Below are 17839 nucleotides of genomic sequence, written 5' to 3'. Positions count from 1 at the left end.
ATCTATCCCATTAGCTTGAGCAAATGGTGTATCTTAAATATTTCAGTGACACATCTACCACCATATACAGTAGCTACTTTTGCTAGTTACGTTAACCACCAACTGGTTAAAAAAATATCAGAGTAAATTCCTCATGGCATTGCCAAGCTGAAACATGGCATTCAAGAAGGGAGAAGCAAAGCCATTATGGTTCCACCACAAGAAAACAAGTGAAATTGCTACGTAAGAAATTGGCGTTTACTTATAGAAAGTTCCAACTTTCAGAATCAGAGAAATATCAGCTTTTTCTGCCAAAGATATCCATGGGTCTCCCTCATCGATAGTAGTCTTGAGATTCATAGCCACTCTACTGCTATAAACAACAGTGAAAATCGAATTCCTCCTAATGTTCCTTCTCACTTATTCCTTCCATTGGGTCAGTTTTATTCTTTCTTTTTATTCAACTTTCAGTGATCCTCTTCTTGGGACATTAATGAATAAAGGAAATGTGTCATTTCTTTTTTCTTTTTAAATCAGGCTTCAAAATTCTCAAAACTGGATTCTAAAGTATGAAAACATCTCTTTTATATTGTCTTCCACTTCCCCAAATTTAAATAAATGTTCTATGTTTATATACTTTATGAATATATTTTAAAAATCTTCATTCCTTTAACTCAGCAAGTACTTTCATAAAGTAACAACATATAAACAACTTTAAAAACTTTAAGCAATCACCTAATTTGAGTTATTAATATTTATGACAATGGAATTCTACCTTAAGTCTTCAGTTATTGACTCTTCTACCCTGGGCTTCTTTCCAAAAATGGGTTCATCTGTACCCTCGAAATCTGCATCTCTCTTGGTTTTTGCAATATTGGTTGACTCTGATTGTAATTTACCATCAAGACGTTTCCTGAGAAGTAAACAGTTTAGAATTAATTCTGCAGTATCAGTTTTTACTTTAAGAGTGACTCTATAAAATATTATTTCATATATAATATACAGCATTAACAGAAATATTCATGTAAATAGATGTTACAAATCAAAACTGACTAAAGCTCAGAATACCCAAACCTAAATTAATAAAACTTAACACTACTTTTGCATTTTGTATTTTCTTGAAGTTGTTTTTAAAATATTTTGCAACTCATATTAACAATTATTCACAATGGTTTTTAAAATTATAAATTAAAACCATTAGATATTTACATGATCACCTTCAATAAACATTAGTACTTTCTGTAATGATATGATATTACCACTTAGGAGATTTTTTTTTTTTTTTGTGGTTGGATTCACTGGTCAAAAGTAGTGACAATAAATGGTGTTTGGTGGACTGCATGATCCACAAAGAAATTCAATCTGACCCCCACCCTCCTTATACACAAAAACCAATTTCATGTGGATTTTATTTATTTTTATTTTTAAATTTTTTTTTTATGCCTACAGCACCTGGTCTTCTTAGGTGGTTTCCCATCCAAATGCTAACCAGGCCCGACCCTGCTTAGCTTCCAAGATGAGTCATGTGGATTTTAGATCTAATTGTGAAAGGCAAAAACAAGAAAGCCTCTAGAAGATAAAGTAAGAAAATTATCTTCATTTTTTTATTAAACAAGACATAAAATTATTAACCAAAAAGTCTGATAAACTGGACTGCATTAAAACTAAGAATTTCTGTTAATCGAGAGGCCCTATTAAGAAAGTAAAGGAGCAAGACAAAGAGTGGGAGAAGATATCTGAAACACATAACTGACAAAAGGCATATATCTAAAAACCTAGAGGTGGAGACTATAAATTAAAAATAAAAAAGACATCCTAATTTAAAAAATGAGCAAAAGACACTATAGGCACTTTACAAAAGAGGATACCCAAATGGCCGATAAGCTTATGAAAAGATCAAAATCATTATTAGGAAAATGCAAATTAAAATAGACTATACTACATCAGTGGCTCTCAAGTTTTTGGTCTCCGAATCCTTTTCCAGTCTTAAAATTTATTGAGAATTCCAAAGAATTTTGTTTATGTAGTTATATCTACTGATATTTACCATATTAAATATTAAAACTGAAAAAAACTTAAATATTTACTTATCAATTCATTTTAAAATAGCAGTAACAAAACCATTACATGTTAACATAAATAACTTCTAAAAAAAGTATTTCCCCCTCAAAATTTTATATAAGTGCCATTGTTTTCTATTTTTGCACATCTATCTTTAACAGAAGAAATTTGCAAAATCTGGCTTAATAGAAGGCAGCTGGACTCTCATCGGTTTCTGCATTCGACTTACTGTGATACACTGTTTTTGACTAAAGTAGCTAAAGAAAAATCCAGCCTCAGACCTGGTATCAGCCACATCTCTAAAAGTTTCTTACAGTGGGAAATGTTATTTAGTGCATAGAGTGATCACTGCTACTGGATTTCATTGTTTTTTAGGCCTTAACTATGGAAAGAATTGGGGAATCTTTGCTTTTAGAAAAATGAGTTCAGACTGACATGATTAATATTACAGGGTTTTTATTTAACTTAAATTGTATCTTTTTTTGCTGAAAATCTTCATTCCTAAAGATAATTACATAACTAAATTTTATCTTACATATAATAGTTTTAAAATAGTATTAATATTGTTATTACAAATAAGATAGTTTATGGTTCTTTTTGTACTTAGACTGTATCGCACTAAGAGTGAAAATATAGTAGTTCTTTTTCTAAATGTTACTTGATACTTACTGTGTTCATTTGTTTCCATTTATTTTCCATTTTTAAGGAATGCTAAAAATTTAATTTTTAAAAAAAATAACTAAAACATTATTTTACAGTTCCAAAATCAAAGGTTTAAAACATTCTTGCTTTCATCCTTGTTCTTTCTGCCGTTTCTCCCCTTCCCTTGAGATTCTGGTTTATCCTTTCGTTATTTTTTTGGAAATACACTCAAATCATGTGCATGTGTGTGCACATCTGTAGCTGTCTTTTCCACTCCTCACTTTTTATGGTATTACAAATGATGTAGCTTTGAACAGCCTTACACATATCTGTTTTGTAGGCTTTAAAATTTTTTTGCCATTTTATCTTTGGGATAGATTCCTAGAAATGTAATTACTAGATCAAAAGGTAAGTATATGTAATTTTGCTGGGTGTTGCCAAATTCCTCTCCACAGGAGATATGTACCATTTTGTGTTTTCAACAGTGTGGTAGGCAGAATTATGCACCCCACTCTCCAATGATGTCCATGTCCCAATCCCCAGAACAGTTATCAAAATTAAGAAATTAACATTGATACAGTATTATTATCTAATCTATAAACTTATTCAGATTTTGCCAATTGCCCTTTATAAGGATTCTGTACAGGATTCCACAATTTGGTTGTCATATCTAAAAACAACATTTTCAGATTATTTCAATAAATCAAAACCTTATTCTTAAAGAGGAAGCTTGTTATCTATGACACTTTATTTCCAGACTTTCTGTGTAACTCAGGTGTTTCAAGTGTGCAAGTTCCACATGTAACATACATATCAAGCTATAAGAGAACAAGCTATAAGAGAAATAATTGGAGACCTGAAAGTCTAACATACAATATTAAAGAATATGGCTCTTCTGAAGGAAAATGTTCCACTATCAATTTAGGTTTTAAGTTTCTCAAAGATAATAGAAACTATATTTGTGCAAAGGCATAAAACACATCAAATATATAAAAACCCATCAATTCATCAAGAAACTAAACACATAATCAGGCACCCATGTTACTCAACATTGGAAGTTCCGTAGGACACAACTCATTTCTCTTAAAACTGATAATCACATTTATCCTGCCTTCTCCTATGAACTGTATTTCAAGGCAAACAGCTAAGAGGTAATGTTCTTTCTGTATAGTTGGATTCCAAGTAATAAATGGAGGGGAAAAAAGGATAAAAATAGAAAAATCACCATTTTGCAACTGCTACTTAAATAATGGAATTAGGCAATTATCTTAGGTGCTAGAGCCATTATGTGAAAGGTTGATGAGGGATCAGGTTGACACTCTTTAACTCACTGATCAATCTTAGAAGTATGGAACAACATCATGTGTATCTTGTGATATAATACAATAGGAAGTAAACAGCACCACTATAAAGCATTCATATCTAAAACGATTAAACCAGAATGTAATTAAGTCTCTACATCAATGCTGGCCAATATATAGACACACATAATACAAGCTACACATGTAATTTTAAATTTCTATTAACTATATTGAGTTAAATAATTTTATGTATTTTACTTAACCTAATAAATACAAAATATTATTATTTCAGTATATAATAAAGATAAAAATCAATGAGGTACTTCACATTTTTTTTAAAGTCTTTAAAATCTGGTGTGTATGTTACACTCATTGCCCATCTCAATTCTGACTAGCTACATTTAAGCGCTCAACTGCTACAGGTAGGTAGTAGCTATGATAATGGATAGAGCAACTCGATATAAGGATAGTATATACCTGAGGATAAAGTAGCTAGTTAATAGTTAAATAACAGCATAATAAAGCAAATTCAAGATGTGAGAAACTGTAGAGGACAAATGACCTGATCTCTCCTCTCACCAACCCCTCTCCAAAAGGTATCAGTGGCATAAGGAAAAAAAGAGCTCTGTAGAATAAAAGACTTAAGGGATATAACAACCAAAACAGTGTATGCACGTTGTCTGGATCCTAATTCAAATAAACCAACTATGAAAAAAACATCTTTGAGACAAAAGGAGAAATTGCGATCTGGATTCAATAATATTAAGGAATTATTATAAATTTCGTTAGGTGTAATAATGGCTTTATGATTATGTTGAAAAAGTCATTATCGATAAGATGCATACTGAAATATTTAGGGAGAACTAATCTGAGTAGCATTCAATTTACAAAAGAAAAAGAGAGTGAGACTAGATTGACAAGGACTTAATTTGCTGAAGTATTACTGATTTGTGGGTACATGGAGTTTTTCATAACATTATCTAACTCTCTAGACAATTCTCATAAAAAAAGCTTTCCAAAAAGCGCCCACTAGGTTTGGTGTATTATATAAATAAGTTCCTCTAAAGTTCCTGGATTTGTCCTCCTGTGTTACACAAATCAGATAGAAATCATGCTATACGTATTGTTTATATAATAATTATGACAGTATGATAATTGGAATCAGAAAAATTGAATTTTTTCCTAAAAGCACCTACAAGACTAGGCCTATTAAGGTCTCTTAAATTACTTATGTTCTATATTGTCTTACATATTTCCCTTCTCTAATGTTCTCATATATCCTAATAAGATAAAAATGTAAATTAGATCACTTTTATATCCTACAAGTTTTCACCTTGGAAGGTTGTGGAAACAGCTACAAACTGAATTAATTTTACCCTAGTAATTCTATAGCAAAGTATTGACAAAAGTGGGAAATTATACATGTATTGTCTTCATAATATCAGAGTTGCCCATTCAAATTACAGTACTTATTAATTATTCCTGTTTGGAAAAAAAACAATCTGTCCTCTTTTCTCATTTTCCCTGAAAAGTTCCCCCAAAATCTCCAGCTCCAACTCAGTGAGGGGAATACTATTTTTCTACTTTCCGTCACTCTTAGATCACTCCTATTGCATACAACTTCACACTCATTGTTCTGCTAGCGCTCTAATCTGTTAAGTGTCATTATACTTTCCCACAGGGAACCCACCTCAAGCAGTACCAACACAAATAACCTTCGGATATATACATACCTCCAGTTCTGGTGTTCCACAAACTTTGATTAAAACTGCCGAATGGACAATCTTTATCTAATTCACGTATTAGCTTGTCCTTGTTTTGTTTTACTACAATTCTGTACACTTTCTGGTGGTCAAATGCATCAGTCCAAATATATGTTTACAGACCAATAATTTTTAAATTTTTTCTCAATAAATTTGATAACCAGCTTTTGAAATTTTATTATGTGCTAAGCACTGTTAGGCGCTTTGCACATTATCTCATTTAATCCTCAGAATAACCCTGGCGGTACGCACCATCATCTTTTTACGCGCAAGAAAACTATAGCTTGGAGATTAAATTTCTCCTCCTTCCGATGTTATTTGCCCTTTCCCCTCCAACTCAACCCAAGTCACCTTTTCTAAGCATCTTAACCCTTTACTCAACTGGCCATTCGTTTCTTTTATTAAAAAATACCTGCCAGGTATTGTTCTGGTGCTAAATCTGAGACCTTGCGCTCACGACTCCACCGCGCAGACAGAGGTATTGAGACAGCAACGTAGGCCTAAGACAAGTGCAGCGGCAGAAGTCTACGCTGCCTGCGGACACCGAGGTACGCCAAGACCCCGCTTCCCCAAACTAGCATTCTTCCTCCCTCTTCAACATTTTTCTCAAACCCCTTCACTTCCCGACACCACTCAGTATACACTCCACTTTCTCGTGCTCGAGAATGTCGTATTTTCTTCCCTCAGCACTGAGAACGTAAAAACACATACCCGGCCTTTTCTGCAGACCCTGGCGGCCCCTTCCATTTCCCCTTCTCCTTCTCCTTGTCTTTTTTGGTTCCGGGCGCAGTGGTCGAGTCGTCCTCGAACACGCTGAAGAGCTCATCCCCGAAAGTGTCCGCCATCTTTCGGAGCTGCGAGACCAAATCTCCCTCCTACCCACAATGCTCCGCAGCCGCATCGACAGTGACGCCTAATGAAGCTTCAACAGTGGCCCGTGGGAGTCAAAAATAGTCGAGTCACATAGCTACCAAGAATTCTTTCTTGGCTTCTTTTTCTCTTCCGACCTTTCCTTTCCGACGTTTTCTTCCTTTCTGACCACTAATGGGTGGGCAGCTCCTTAAAGATGGAACTCAGCGAGCGAACAGGCGAGGGTGCAGGGTACCCAATAAGTACCTGCAGGGCGGTGGGAGGGCGGTAAGGAGGCGGGACCTTGAGGAATCGGGCCAATTACGAGGCAGCGATCTCCCAGGCCCGAGAAGCCCGGATGGAGGACGCTCGGTGGCAACGCTGGCCCCGGGGAATGTAAAGAACTACTGGAAGCTGTGTTGAGGTGGTTCCGGGGCCTGCTGGGAGAAGTCTTCTGCCACAGCTGCAACATGGGCGGCAAGAACAAGAAACACAAGGCCCCGGGAGCCGCGGCTGTCCGGGCCGCCCTGTCTGCTTCTAGAGCCAAATCCGCCGAGGCTGGAGCTGCGGGCGAGGCCCAAAACAAAAAGCCTGTGGCCAGGCCGCCCCCCACCGCTGCCGCCAGCACCAGGGAATCTCGAGTCAAGCAAGGTACGAGCGGTCGTCCAGACCCGGGATTTCCGCCCCTAGACGCTGCTGCTTGTAGCGAGGGAGAAGCCTTTGCACCTGGGCGGACCCTCGGTCTCGGATCTTATATCCCACACCTGGAGCTGTTAGCTCCCTTACTGGATCGCTTTGTTGTAGATCAGTTTAAGGTGTTTGGGCTTGTAAAGTTCCAACAGTAGCCCCGTTGCAGCCTGGTGTCTCGTACCTAACCCCTACATTTTCTCCTTCCGGGAAGAAAATAAATTGCCTTAGCTTGCGTTTCAGCAGGAATCAGCCCTGAGCCATCATCTAAACTAACTAGCCTAGTGCATAGTATAGTGTGGAGTTCCTAACCTCCTGGAGCCAGACCCGTTTTTTTACCTGGTCTTTATATAATTTTCAGTCACGATGTAGTGTTTCCGTGTGTTATGGAAATCAGTACTTAATAAGATTATCAGTACTTACACACCGAATCACACCGAATATGGGCATAGCATACTATAAAATTATCTTCGATCTTTACTGCAGCTATGCATTTTTGCTTACCTTGCGATTTGGTTTGATGATTCAACTTGGAGACTGCCGATTCCCGAGATCAGCAGGCCACTATTAGAGCCGATTTTAAAAGATGAACAGTTATACACTGTTTCGTTGTGCTTAGTTTGTTTGCTTGTAGTTCTTACTGAAATAGTCATACAATAAATTTTTATTGAACACCTACTGTGTTTCTGGCATGATGTTAGGGATGGAATGAGCAAAACATACATCACCTCATGGAGCTTGCCAGTCTAATGGCAGAGACAGGCATTAAATAATCAAACAAACACCGATAATTGATAAGTGCCATAAAAAGCTAAGAAATAGAATTTAACATGGTAATCTATCATTTTTACTGGGAGAGGAAGGAGTCATGGATGGTCTTTGAAAGTGACAGTTAAGCTGATATCAGGAGGACGAATAAGTGTTAATTCTGTAAAGAATGGCAGACATAGTATTCCTGGCAGAGGTAAGGAATACCATATGCAAGGATCTTGAGTCTGGTAAGAACTCAGGCCTTTGAGGTACTCATAGCATGTAAGCATTGCCTAAGAAAGAGAGACTAAAGAAGTAGGCAGGTACCAAATCTTCACCTAGAAGGTGGAAAATGATTCTTGGCCCTGCAATTTATTGTAACATTTTAACTACAAAGTTATGCCTGTGATTACAAATACATAGGATTATCCTTGACTGTTCTGTGGCACTTTTATTCTGTTAATCGACCCCTTTCTGCCTCTTAGTCATTTGCTGATATTCTTCTGAATTCTTTGAAGTCTCTAATAGTCATTCGTTGTATTCTTTGGCTCCCCATGCCCCCATCCCCTTACTGAAGGCGTCAGTCTGTGACAGTATAGTTTCTTCTCTACAGCCCTTCTAGGAGAGTTCATCTACTATTGTCTTTTTGCCTGTAGATGACTTCTCAATCAACATATTCAATCCTGGTCTCAATTCCAAGCTCAAGTCAGCCATTTCTACATTTACTTTTGGCCCTATTTTGCAAGCATCTCAAATTTAACTTGGCTAATACTAAGCTACACTTCTCTTCCCCAAACTAGCTTCTCACTCTGACTTCCATGTTTTTGTTCTTCCATATTCCTTTTTATCCAACATCACTAGTTATTTTTGATGCCTTTCTTTCTTCTTCACATCCAGTCTTTTGTGTAGTCCTCATCTATTATCTTTCATGTATACCCTTTCACTTTTCATTTGTACTATTCACAGCTCATTCTAGGTACTTGTGAATTCCTGGGGGTACCAGCAAAGGCTTCTAATGAGTTTTTTTTTTAGCTCTGCTCTTTTTTCCTCCTCCAGTCCTGCATACCGGGCATCAGATTGATCTTTGAGAAACACTGCCTTTGACCCTAGCACTTCCCAGTTTCTTCCACAGCATCCTCACTGACTTTGTGATAAAGTCCAAAACATTCAGCTAGCATCCAAGACCCTCTTTCCAGCATTTTTACTGATTTCTGTATTCAGCTATAGCCAGTCTGGTATATATTCTCTGCTCTAATTGCAGCTGTTGACAAGAATAAACATGCCTCCTCATGTTTATTCTTGCCATTTTCTCCTAATGGAATGCCATCTATACCTTACATTATTTACCAAAATCCTGTAATACCCACCTAAGATGTCAACTCATTTTTGAATTCTTCCTTTATCCACAGCTCATGTATCATTACTGTTTGAATCTTTTTTTTTTTTCAATATTTAGATCTTGCTTATGGTATGTGAGGAGTTATGCATTTTATCTGTCCTACAAAATTTTAGGAGGTAAACTGTTTCATGGACTTTAACATCCATTAGCGTCTACTCCAATGCTGTGCATATTAGTCATTCAAAAGATTTGTAAATGACAAGGAAAGATTCAGTGGAATTATTAAGGCCAAGAAATCAAGAGAGAAAATGAGAGGTTATCTACTAAATTTGTAGCTAAATTTGTAGGGAATTTTTCATAACTCTAATAGCAACAATAAAATGTTGCCACACAGATTGCCACATAGGGGTTTTTTTTTGTTTGTTTGTTTTGTTTTTTGCCTTTTTTTTTTTTGCTTTTTTTAATGTTATATTGTTTAGGTATTTTTTATAGCATATAATAGGACTACTTTTGAGAAAAAAGTGGAGAAATACACCAAAGAAACATTACCTCTGAATTCTTAGTAGTTCCTATTGTAAATGTAATTGTTCTACTCTACTTCCATTTCTATCTTTTCAAACAATTTGAAGGATTGTATGTAGTATACTGAAAATTTCTAAAGGTAGAAAATCACTGGTGCCATGAAATGGCTCTTGGCACAATTTTGGATATTATGCCACTCCTGTTTTTTTTATTTCATTTGTTCTTCAAATAATTTTTGAAGAGCTGCTATGTGCCAGGCAAGATTTTAGGCACTGGGGATACCACATGAACAAAACAGACTGAGATCCCTGCTTTCCAGGAGCTTACATTATCCGGGGTGGGGGAAGGTAGCTTATGACCATAAGGCTTGTGTCTGTGAAAAATCTTTAAACCTAGTTGAAACTTAAAATCTTAAGAGGAAAATAAGACTGGGGAACTGATATCATAAGTAAACTCGTAGAAGCCATTATAAGTATTTTTTAGGGTCACAAAAATAGTAGGAAAAGTGCTATGAAGGTCAGAAAACAGTGACTTGGTAAAGAATAAGGGATGATGGGGGCTGTTTTGGTTTAGTATGGAGATAGCTTCCCTGAGGAAACATTTAAACAGATGATTTGAAGCAACCAGCTTTTGGAAGGTATGGAGACAGAATGTTTGAGTCCGAGGGAACAAGGGCAAAGGCCCTAAGTCTGTCATGCTGCAAGAAGACAAAAAGAAATTCTGTGGATAGAGTGAGAGAGGGGAGACTGGAGTTGGTATTAAATGGGGTAAGTGACCTTAACTGGTTTATATTTTTGAAAGATTAGTCAGGTGGTTCTGGCAGTATGGACTTCCTCAGAGACCCAGACTACTTAGGTTATATCAGTTCACTAAAATTTATTCTCTAGATACCCTATACTTTCCCTTCATAGCTTATTTGGATAATTAGTTGCTTAATTACTCCACCAGTAATATGAGCTCCATGAGGACAAGGACTGGGCTTATTTACTGCCACTGGGTCTTATTTATCCCTGTTCAGATTCCTTTTTAGATATATACTATTGATTAGAAGAGAACCAGAGTACCTTACTACACCTATCAGCAGCAACTCATGTCTTAGTGGTAGTGGGTCATTACAATCACTGAATGATACAAAATGTAATACAGTATAAAAGGAATATGTTGTAAAAGAGAATGGGCAACAAAAATATTGATTCTGGCTGATGCTTTTTTTATTAGCTGAGTCATCTTGAGGAAATCACTTAGTTTTTCTGTGCTTCAACTTTAATATTTTTGACAGCAAATTATATATGTTATGTTGTTGCATAGACTTTCACATACAGATTTGAAATCTATAATACTTTTGCCTTGGAGATATTGCATACGAACATCCTTACTTCCAGTCAGATTTTCAATAACTCTCTCCATCTGAAACAAAACATACTTACAGAGAAAGGTCTCATACCAGTAAAGAAAGTAACTTTCAGAAATCTTAGGCACTTGGCAAAAGAATGGAAACTATCTTTATGCCATGGCATATTGACTTAGAATTGTGTTTGAAAATAGGGTTACTAATTTAAAAGTTTGAATAGTTTACTAATTTAAAAGTTTTCCTCTGGTGCCTTCACTTTTTCTTAAGTAACAGATTAAAAGCTGGGGGTGAGAAGCTGTTAGGTTGACATTCTGAAAATTGGCAGCTGACAGAAAAAGAGACTAAAGAATCACCAAGTAGAAAATTAGAGCAGTCTCAGGAAATTGAGTAAGTTCAGCCTTTACAGTAGCCTCTGTCAACTTCTCAGTACAGTAATACGTATTCATAAAAAGAAATACATCATAAAGGCTTTGCATTTTGCTTATGTACTGTGTAGTTTGGCAGGAAGTGTAAATACATTTTAGAAGGATTCCTGTTAAAAAAATTGTTAAAATAATGCATTTCAAATTCTGGAATTTTCATTCACACTGGTTAAAAATCTTATATGAACATATTTTAGGAAGAATTTGAAAATGAAAGGGCCTTAGGGGTTTACTTGATTTAATTGGTGAAATCTCTGTGGCAAGATCTCATTATTGCTCAGTTCCTCAGAATATTGATTAAAATGAAAACACACCCACTTTTAGAGACCCTGATTGACACCTACTGAATGTGCAGCAGTATTTGTGAACATTCCCCTCCTGATTTCCTTAGGACTTGGATCTTTTATTTGCCTTCTTGAATTTTTCAGTATAAGCTGACCTCCAGGAGGTGATACAGTCGGATGTCTTAAGTAGAATGGTAAAAGGAGACAAATGAGAGCTTACTACTGCAATCTTCAAGTCACTAATTAAAAAAAAAAGAAGTTATTAAAGAAATTTACAATTTCACCTCTGTCAGTAACATATCAACCTTGAGCTCTTTTTCAATAGTCTTGCTAATAAACTTCTCATCTGTACCTTTCGATAAAGGGTTAAAACTGGGACTCCTAAATATGATGAGTGTAGAGATCTCTAAAATTCTGATTAGTATGCTAAGTTTGTGAATGAGTTTACTGCAACTGATAAGACCCCAGAAATGGTACAGACTACTTATACTCTCCTTTATGATCACTGACTTGAGTTTATGAGCAAGGTTACTAGAACTAAGGTAAAGTCTGAGACAAGAAGATAACAATTATTATTATCTTTTGACATATTCAGGTAGCTTTGGGTACCTTCTAGATAAGTACAGCACAGACGTAATTTACGAGGGAGCCACAGATGTCACCAGTTCAGTTTGCCCAAATGTAAATAGTTATTCTCAAAATATTTTTTCTTTTAAAATGCAAAATGCATAATTATGATAGTATCTTAAAATGAAGAACCTAATGCAAGCCAACAGAGACTAAAGTCCTTGACTTTTAAAATCATATAAGCAACACTTGAATTTAATGTTTAGTTTTCTCTCAAAGTGAAAAAAAAAGGTCCTTATTTTGAGGTATATAAAAGCAGAAGGACTGGGTTCTATAAAATTTTAGGATTATTCTTATATAGCAGTGGTTCTCAAAGTGTACTCAAAAGGAATTCTTGAGTTCTTTATGGCAGAGTCTCCATGAGATCAAAACTATTTTCATAATAATTCTAAAATGTTATTTGCCATTTTTATGCTCATTTTCTCATGACTGATAGTGGCATTTTCCAGTGGCTATGTGATTTGTAATATTATAGCAGATCGAATGAAGTAGCCAGACATTAAGAAATGTGTAAAAATGGAAAACATTTTGTTCTGGGAAATGTAGTTATTTTTCATAAAAAGTTATTTATATTAACATGTAGTAGGTTTATTATTTTTTCCTCTTTTTGTTTAGTTTTTTTTTTTAATTTTATTATTAGTTTCAAGTATACAGTACATTGGTTTGACATTTATATAGATTATAAATGATCTCCCCGATTGCTCTCTTCTCTGGCTCTACACCTAGCCATTACATTAATGCTAATTGCACTCCCTATGCTGTGCTCCCCATCCCTGTGACCATCTATCAACTACTTTCTATTGCTCTTTTCTCCCAGCCTCTCAGTTCCCGTCCCCTCTGGCTATCACAAGATTGTCCTCTATATTTATGAATGTGTTTTTGCTTAGTTTGCTCTTTTTGTTCCTTAGATTCTGCATAATTGAAATCATATGGTATTTATTTTTCTCTGTCTGACTTACATCACTCAACATAATAACCTCTAGGTCCATCCATGTGAATTAGTACAGCCACTATGGAAAACAGTCTAGAGGTTTCTCAAAAAATTAAAAATGTATGTACCTTTTGAACCAGCAATTGCACTTCTGGGTATTTATCCAAAGAAAACCAAAACAATAATTTGTAAAGATCTGTGCATCCCTGTGTTCATGGCAGCACAATTTACAACAGCCAAGATATGGAAGCAACCTAAATGCCCATCAACAGATAATTGGATAAAGAAGTTATGGTTCATATATTCAATGGAATATTACTCAGCCATTTAAAAAAGTGAAATCCTACCATTTGCAAAGATATAGGTTTATTATTTTAAATGAATTAATGACTATTTAAAAATTTTTCCCTTTTAATTTATCATTGGTAAATATCAATCTTATAACCCACATAAACAGAAACTATTTGAGATCTTCAATAATTTTTAAGAGAGTAAGGAGATCATGAGACCAAAATAATGTTGAAAATAGTATTTATTCTTTTCTGGTCACTCATTATTAGAAGACTAATAATATATAGTATTTCTGTTGATTTGGCAAATGTTGTGAGTTGAGTAGTGTCCCCCCAAAAATTCATGTCCATCTCAGTGTGACTTTATTTGTAAATGAGGTCTTTGCAGATATAATTAGTTAAGGATCTTGAGATGAAATCATCCTGAATTTAGGATGGGCCCTAAATCCAATGACTAGTATCCAGAGAAAGGAGATGCAGGTTTGGACACAGAGAGACACAAGGAATAGTCTATGTGAAGACCCATATGAAGAAGGAGGCCAACAAGTCAAATAACATCTACGGTCACCGTTAGCCAGAAGAGGCAAGGAAAGATTCTTGTCTGGAGCCTTCAGGGGGAGCATAGGCCTATTCATACCTTGATTTTGAACTTCTGGGCTCAAGAATTGTGAGAAAGTATTTGTTATATTCAACCACCAAGTTTATGGAAACTAATACAGCAACCTTGGACTTAATAGATGATAGGAACTCTTAACTTCCTTTTACCTTTAGAGGAGCACTTTCTCTTTAAAATAGCCTGTCTTCTCTGCCAGGAATTTAATATCCTCTGAAAAATCTTACTTCAACTAAGTACCAGGCAGAAAAGCATCTAATTTTTTAAAATAGGAAGTTGAAGATAAATTTAATCTAAAAGATACATGGGCATTTGCATTTTATAGGATACTGGTTAACCTAGGGAATGCTAATTGGTAAAAAGATTTTGAAAACTTGTTGACTTTTAGATTTATTTGGTGAAGTGGGGGGAAAGAGCTTAAATCAAATAATACTTATCAACCTTTGGAGGAAAATTAAAATAGTGTAATAGATATTAATCATTAAATTGCCTTTACTATTCTGTTACAGGTCCAAAAATCTATAGTTTTAGTTCTGCAAATGATTTTGGTGGCCCTGCAAATCTGGATAAGTCTATTTTGAAAGTGAGTATCAAGATTTTGAGTCATTTCAAGAAATATTCTCTTTTTTAAGAAAATATATATATTCTTAAATATAAGAAAATGATGGGACATTTAAAATTTGAGTAAGTAGTACACTAATTGCTAATCTATAAAATAAAGTAAATCAATCATACACATATGTTGAGAGCTGGTAAGAAATTAAGGAAGATTGAATTAGGTCCAAACTTCTAAGCATGGCATACACATCCTTTCAGACCGGACTCAGTATACCTTTTCAGCCCCCTCTCCACTTAAAATTTTAGTTCACATCTCATTGTTCCCCCTCATCTCATATGACTTTATGACTCTAGGTTTTTGCCCATGGGCTCGCTCTCTAGAATGCCCTACTTCCCTTTTTCAATTTGTCACCTCTGTGACCTTAATGAAGTCCTTTATTACATACCAGGTTGATTTTCTTGGTGACTTATTCAGCACTTCATGTATCTTTTTAACTTCATGTATCTTTATAATCTTTATAAACATGGAAACAACAAAAGATGAAATGGCCAATAGGAAAAAATAGAACTCAAACTCTTGAAGCCAAAAGAATTTGTGTAACCTAATTACTCTTTGTACAGATTTTATTTTTTACTTGATATGCCCCCATTTTACTGTAGCATCCATCCTTTCAGGCTGTATGCTTGGACTGCTTTACATTAAGGCAGATTTCTGGGCTCCATTCCCAAGAATTTTGATTCAGCATGTTTAAGATAGGGCTTAGGAATCTGTCTTTGGGATAACAATCCAAGGGAGGTCCAAGGACGTTGTCTTGAAATATATGGCTTCAAGAGACTTTACATGAGGAATTTTTTCTTGCTATATGTTGTTGCTTTTTCCATATTAAATGTATGATAGGAAAGTGGTCTAATGAATAGTAGTCCAAAATATTATAATTACTATATCTGATTTTAGCTGGAATTCTGAGTTTGGTTGGCATGGATATAAAAAACTGTATGATTTCCTTCTAATTATTTAATTACTAAATATGATTTAATAATTTAGCTTCTAATATGGCCTTTTTACCTCAACAGGTGGTAATTAATAACAAACTAGAGCAAAGAATTATCAGAGTGATCAATGAGCATAAAAAGCAAAATAATGATAAGGGTGTGATTTCTGGAAGACTTACTGCCAAAAAATTACAGGTATTTTGCAGACTTTTTTTCAAGTTATTTATATTTAGTTGTGCATTTTTAAGACAGAATCACATGTGAGATAAAATGACTTTTTCAGCTTCCATTGAGATTTCATAATGATCATTTCCATCTGCAAGAGTAGGGAAGGAATTGTGCAAGATACAAATGCACACATTAAAATGGCGATATGAAAACTAAATTACATTCTCAAAATTGTTATTATACTCTGTGGGTACTATGCTTACATTTTCTCTGACACAGCAGTCCCAGAAGATATTTTGCCCCATTTTTCAAATGAAGGAATTGAGGCTTAGAAAGATGATGTAAGTGAGTCTGATGTTATTAATCAGTAAGTAGCAGAGTAAGCAGAGTCTGGATTTGAACCCAGTTAGGCCTAACTCTAAGTATTATGCTTTAGGAAGTACATTAAAATGCTCGAACATGTTTAAGCGCTGCTTATAATAAATGAGAATGTTCTAAGTGGTCAACAGTAGGAAAATGAATGATTACATTCTAATATATCTGCCTAATGGAATGTTATACAGTTTTTAAAAGTGGTGAAGAATTTCTAATAACTTGAGAAGATGCTTATGTTATAATGTTAAGTGAAATTTGTTTTTAAAATCATAGAAACATGACTGAAAAGAAACATACTACATTGTAAAAAGTATCTTTGGATAGTGAGAATATGAGCAGTTTCTCCTGGCTCTTTTTAAAATTGTCTGTAGTTCTCAAATTCTCAGTACAATGAGCACATTTAACTCTTCTAACTGGAAAAAAAAAATAAAGGAAATGTATTTTTTAAATTATAATTTGTGTCAAATGTTTTGGTTTAAAATGAATGGGAGAATATAGTAATGAAAGAGAGAAAATTGAATAAATGAGTTTTTTACATTTCCCTTTCATAGGATTTATATATGGCTTTACAAGAATTTTCATTTAAGACTAAGGACATTGAAGATGCCATGACTAACACACTCTTACATGGAGGTGACCTTCATTCTGCCTTGGACTGGCTCTGTTTAAACCTTTCAGATGGTAAGCCGATTATCAAAATTCTTTGTTTCTAAAATCTTTTGAACTAATTTCAGTATATATGATATCTGTATCAAGCTTTTGACTTGTGCTTAAAATTTTTTCATCTCTAAGGTTGTTGTCTGTGCAATAAGAATTTTTTGTGCTTTTTTCAGTTGTTAATAGTCATTTTACAATGCACTTAATACAATAAAATATCTAAGTTTGCCTATCTTTAACCTATTAGGCTGTGTCTCATGGGTTTTCTTTAGAAATTAGAGCCATTTGGCTTTGGATAAATAGTATTTGATTAAGCAGTGTGTCAAGATTATAAATCTTTGCAAGAGCCTGGAGTACAAATTGCTTGTATGACTGGTTAAAGATACTACCATATGCTATAACAAGCAGCCAAAGACTGGATATAGTTAAGATCTTTTTTGAAATTTTAGGAGTATACCACATACCACATTGAGGGTGGAATGAATGGCCAGATAGAGGCGAGCTAGCTATCATCCAATGAGTGTTAACCACTTCTAGTTTGACAGTAAAACCAAGTTCACCATAGGACTTCTATTCTTAGAAGATGAGGGATGCAAGCAAACTAGGTGCTCTTTGTCTAGACAGCGTTTATTTATATGTTTTATAAATATTTGTGTGTTTTATTATCATATGCATGT

General features: G+C 34.9%; 2 protein-coding genes across 2 annotated transcripts in view; one reads left to right on the top strand and one right to left on the bottom strand.

The window, feature by feature from the left end:
- MTREX (Mtr4 exosome RNA helicase) overlaps positions 1 to 6842 on the bottom strand; it is a 77129-nt gene extending 70287 nt beyond the window's left edge. The window contains exons 1-2 of the mRNA XM_039869949.1: positions 6458 to 6842; positions 755 to 892 (exon numbers count right to left, since the gene is read on the bottom strand). Coding sequence (XP_039725883.1) covers positions 755 to 892; positions 6458 to 6591 — 272 coding nt within the window. The 5' untranslated portion in view covers positions 6592 to 6842. The remainder of the gene's footprint in view (positions 1 to 754; positions 893 to 6457) is intronic.
- An 85-nt stretch (positions 6843 to 6927) lies between these two features.
- Positions 6928 to 17839, top strand: part of DHX29 (DExH-box helicase 29) — a 41390-nt gene continuing 30478 nt past the window's right edge. The window contains exons 1-4 of the mRNA XM_039869948.1: positions 6928 to 7246; positions 14921 to 14994; positions 16044 to 16157; positions 17057 to 17186. Coding sequence (XP_039725882.1) covers positions 7066 to 7246; positions 14921 to 14994; positions 16044 to 16157; positions 17057 to 17186 — 499 coding nt within the window. The 5' untranslated portion in view covers positions 6928 to 7065. The remainder of the gene's footprint in view (positions 7247 to 14920; positions 14995 to 16043; positions 16158 to 17056; positions 17187 to 17839) is intronic.

The sequence above is a fragment of the Pteropus medius genome, unplaced genomic scaffold (genome assembly GCF_902729225.1).
Source record: "Pteropus medius unplaced genomic scaffold, Ma_sr-lr_union100, whole genome shotgun sequence".
NCBI classification, from domain to species: Eukaryota; Metazoa; Chordata; class Mammalia; order Chiroptera; family Pteropodidae; genus Pteropus; species Pteropus medius.
This window is presented reverse-complemented; position numbering and strand designations above follow the sequence as displayed.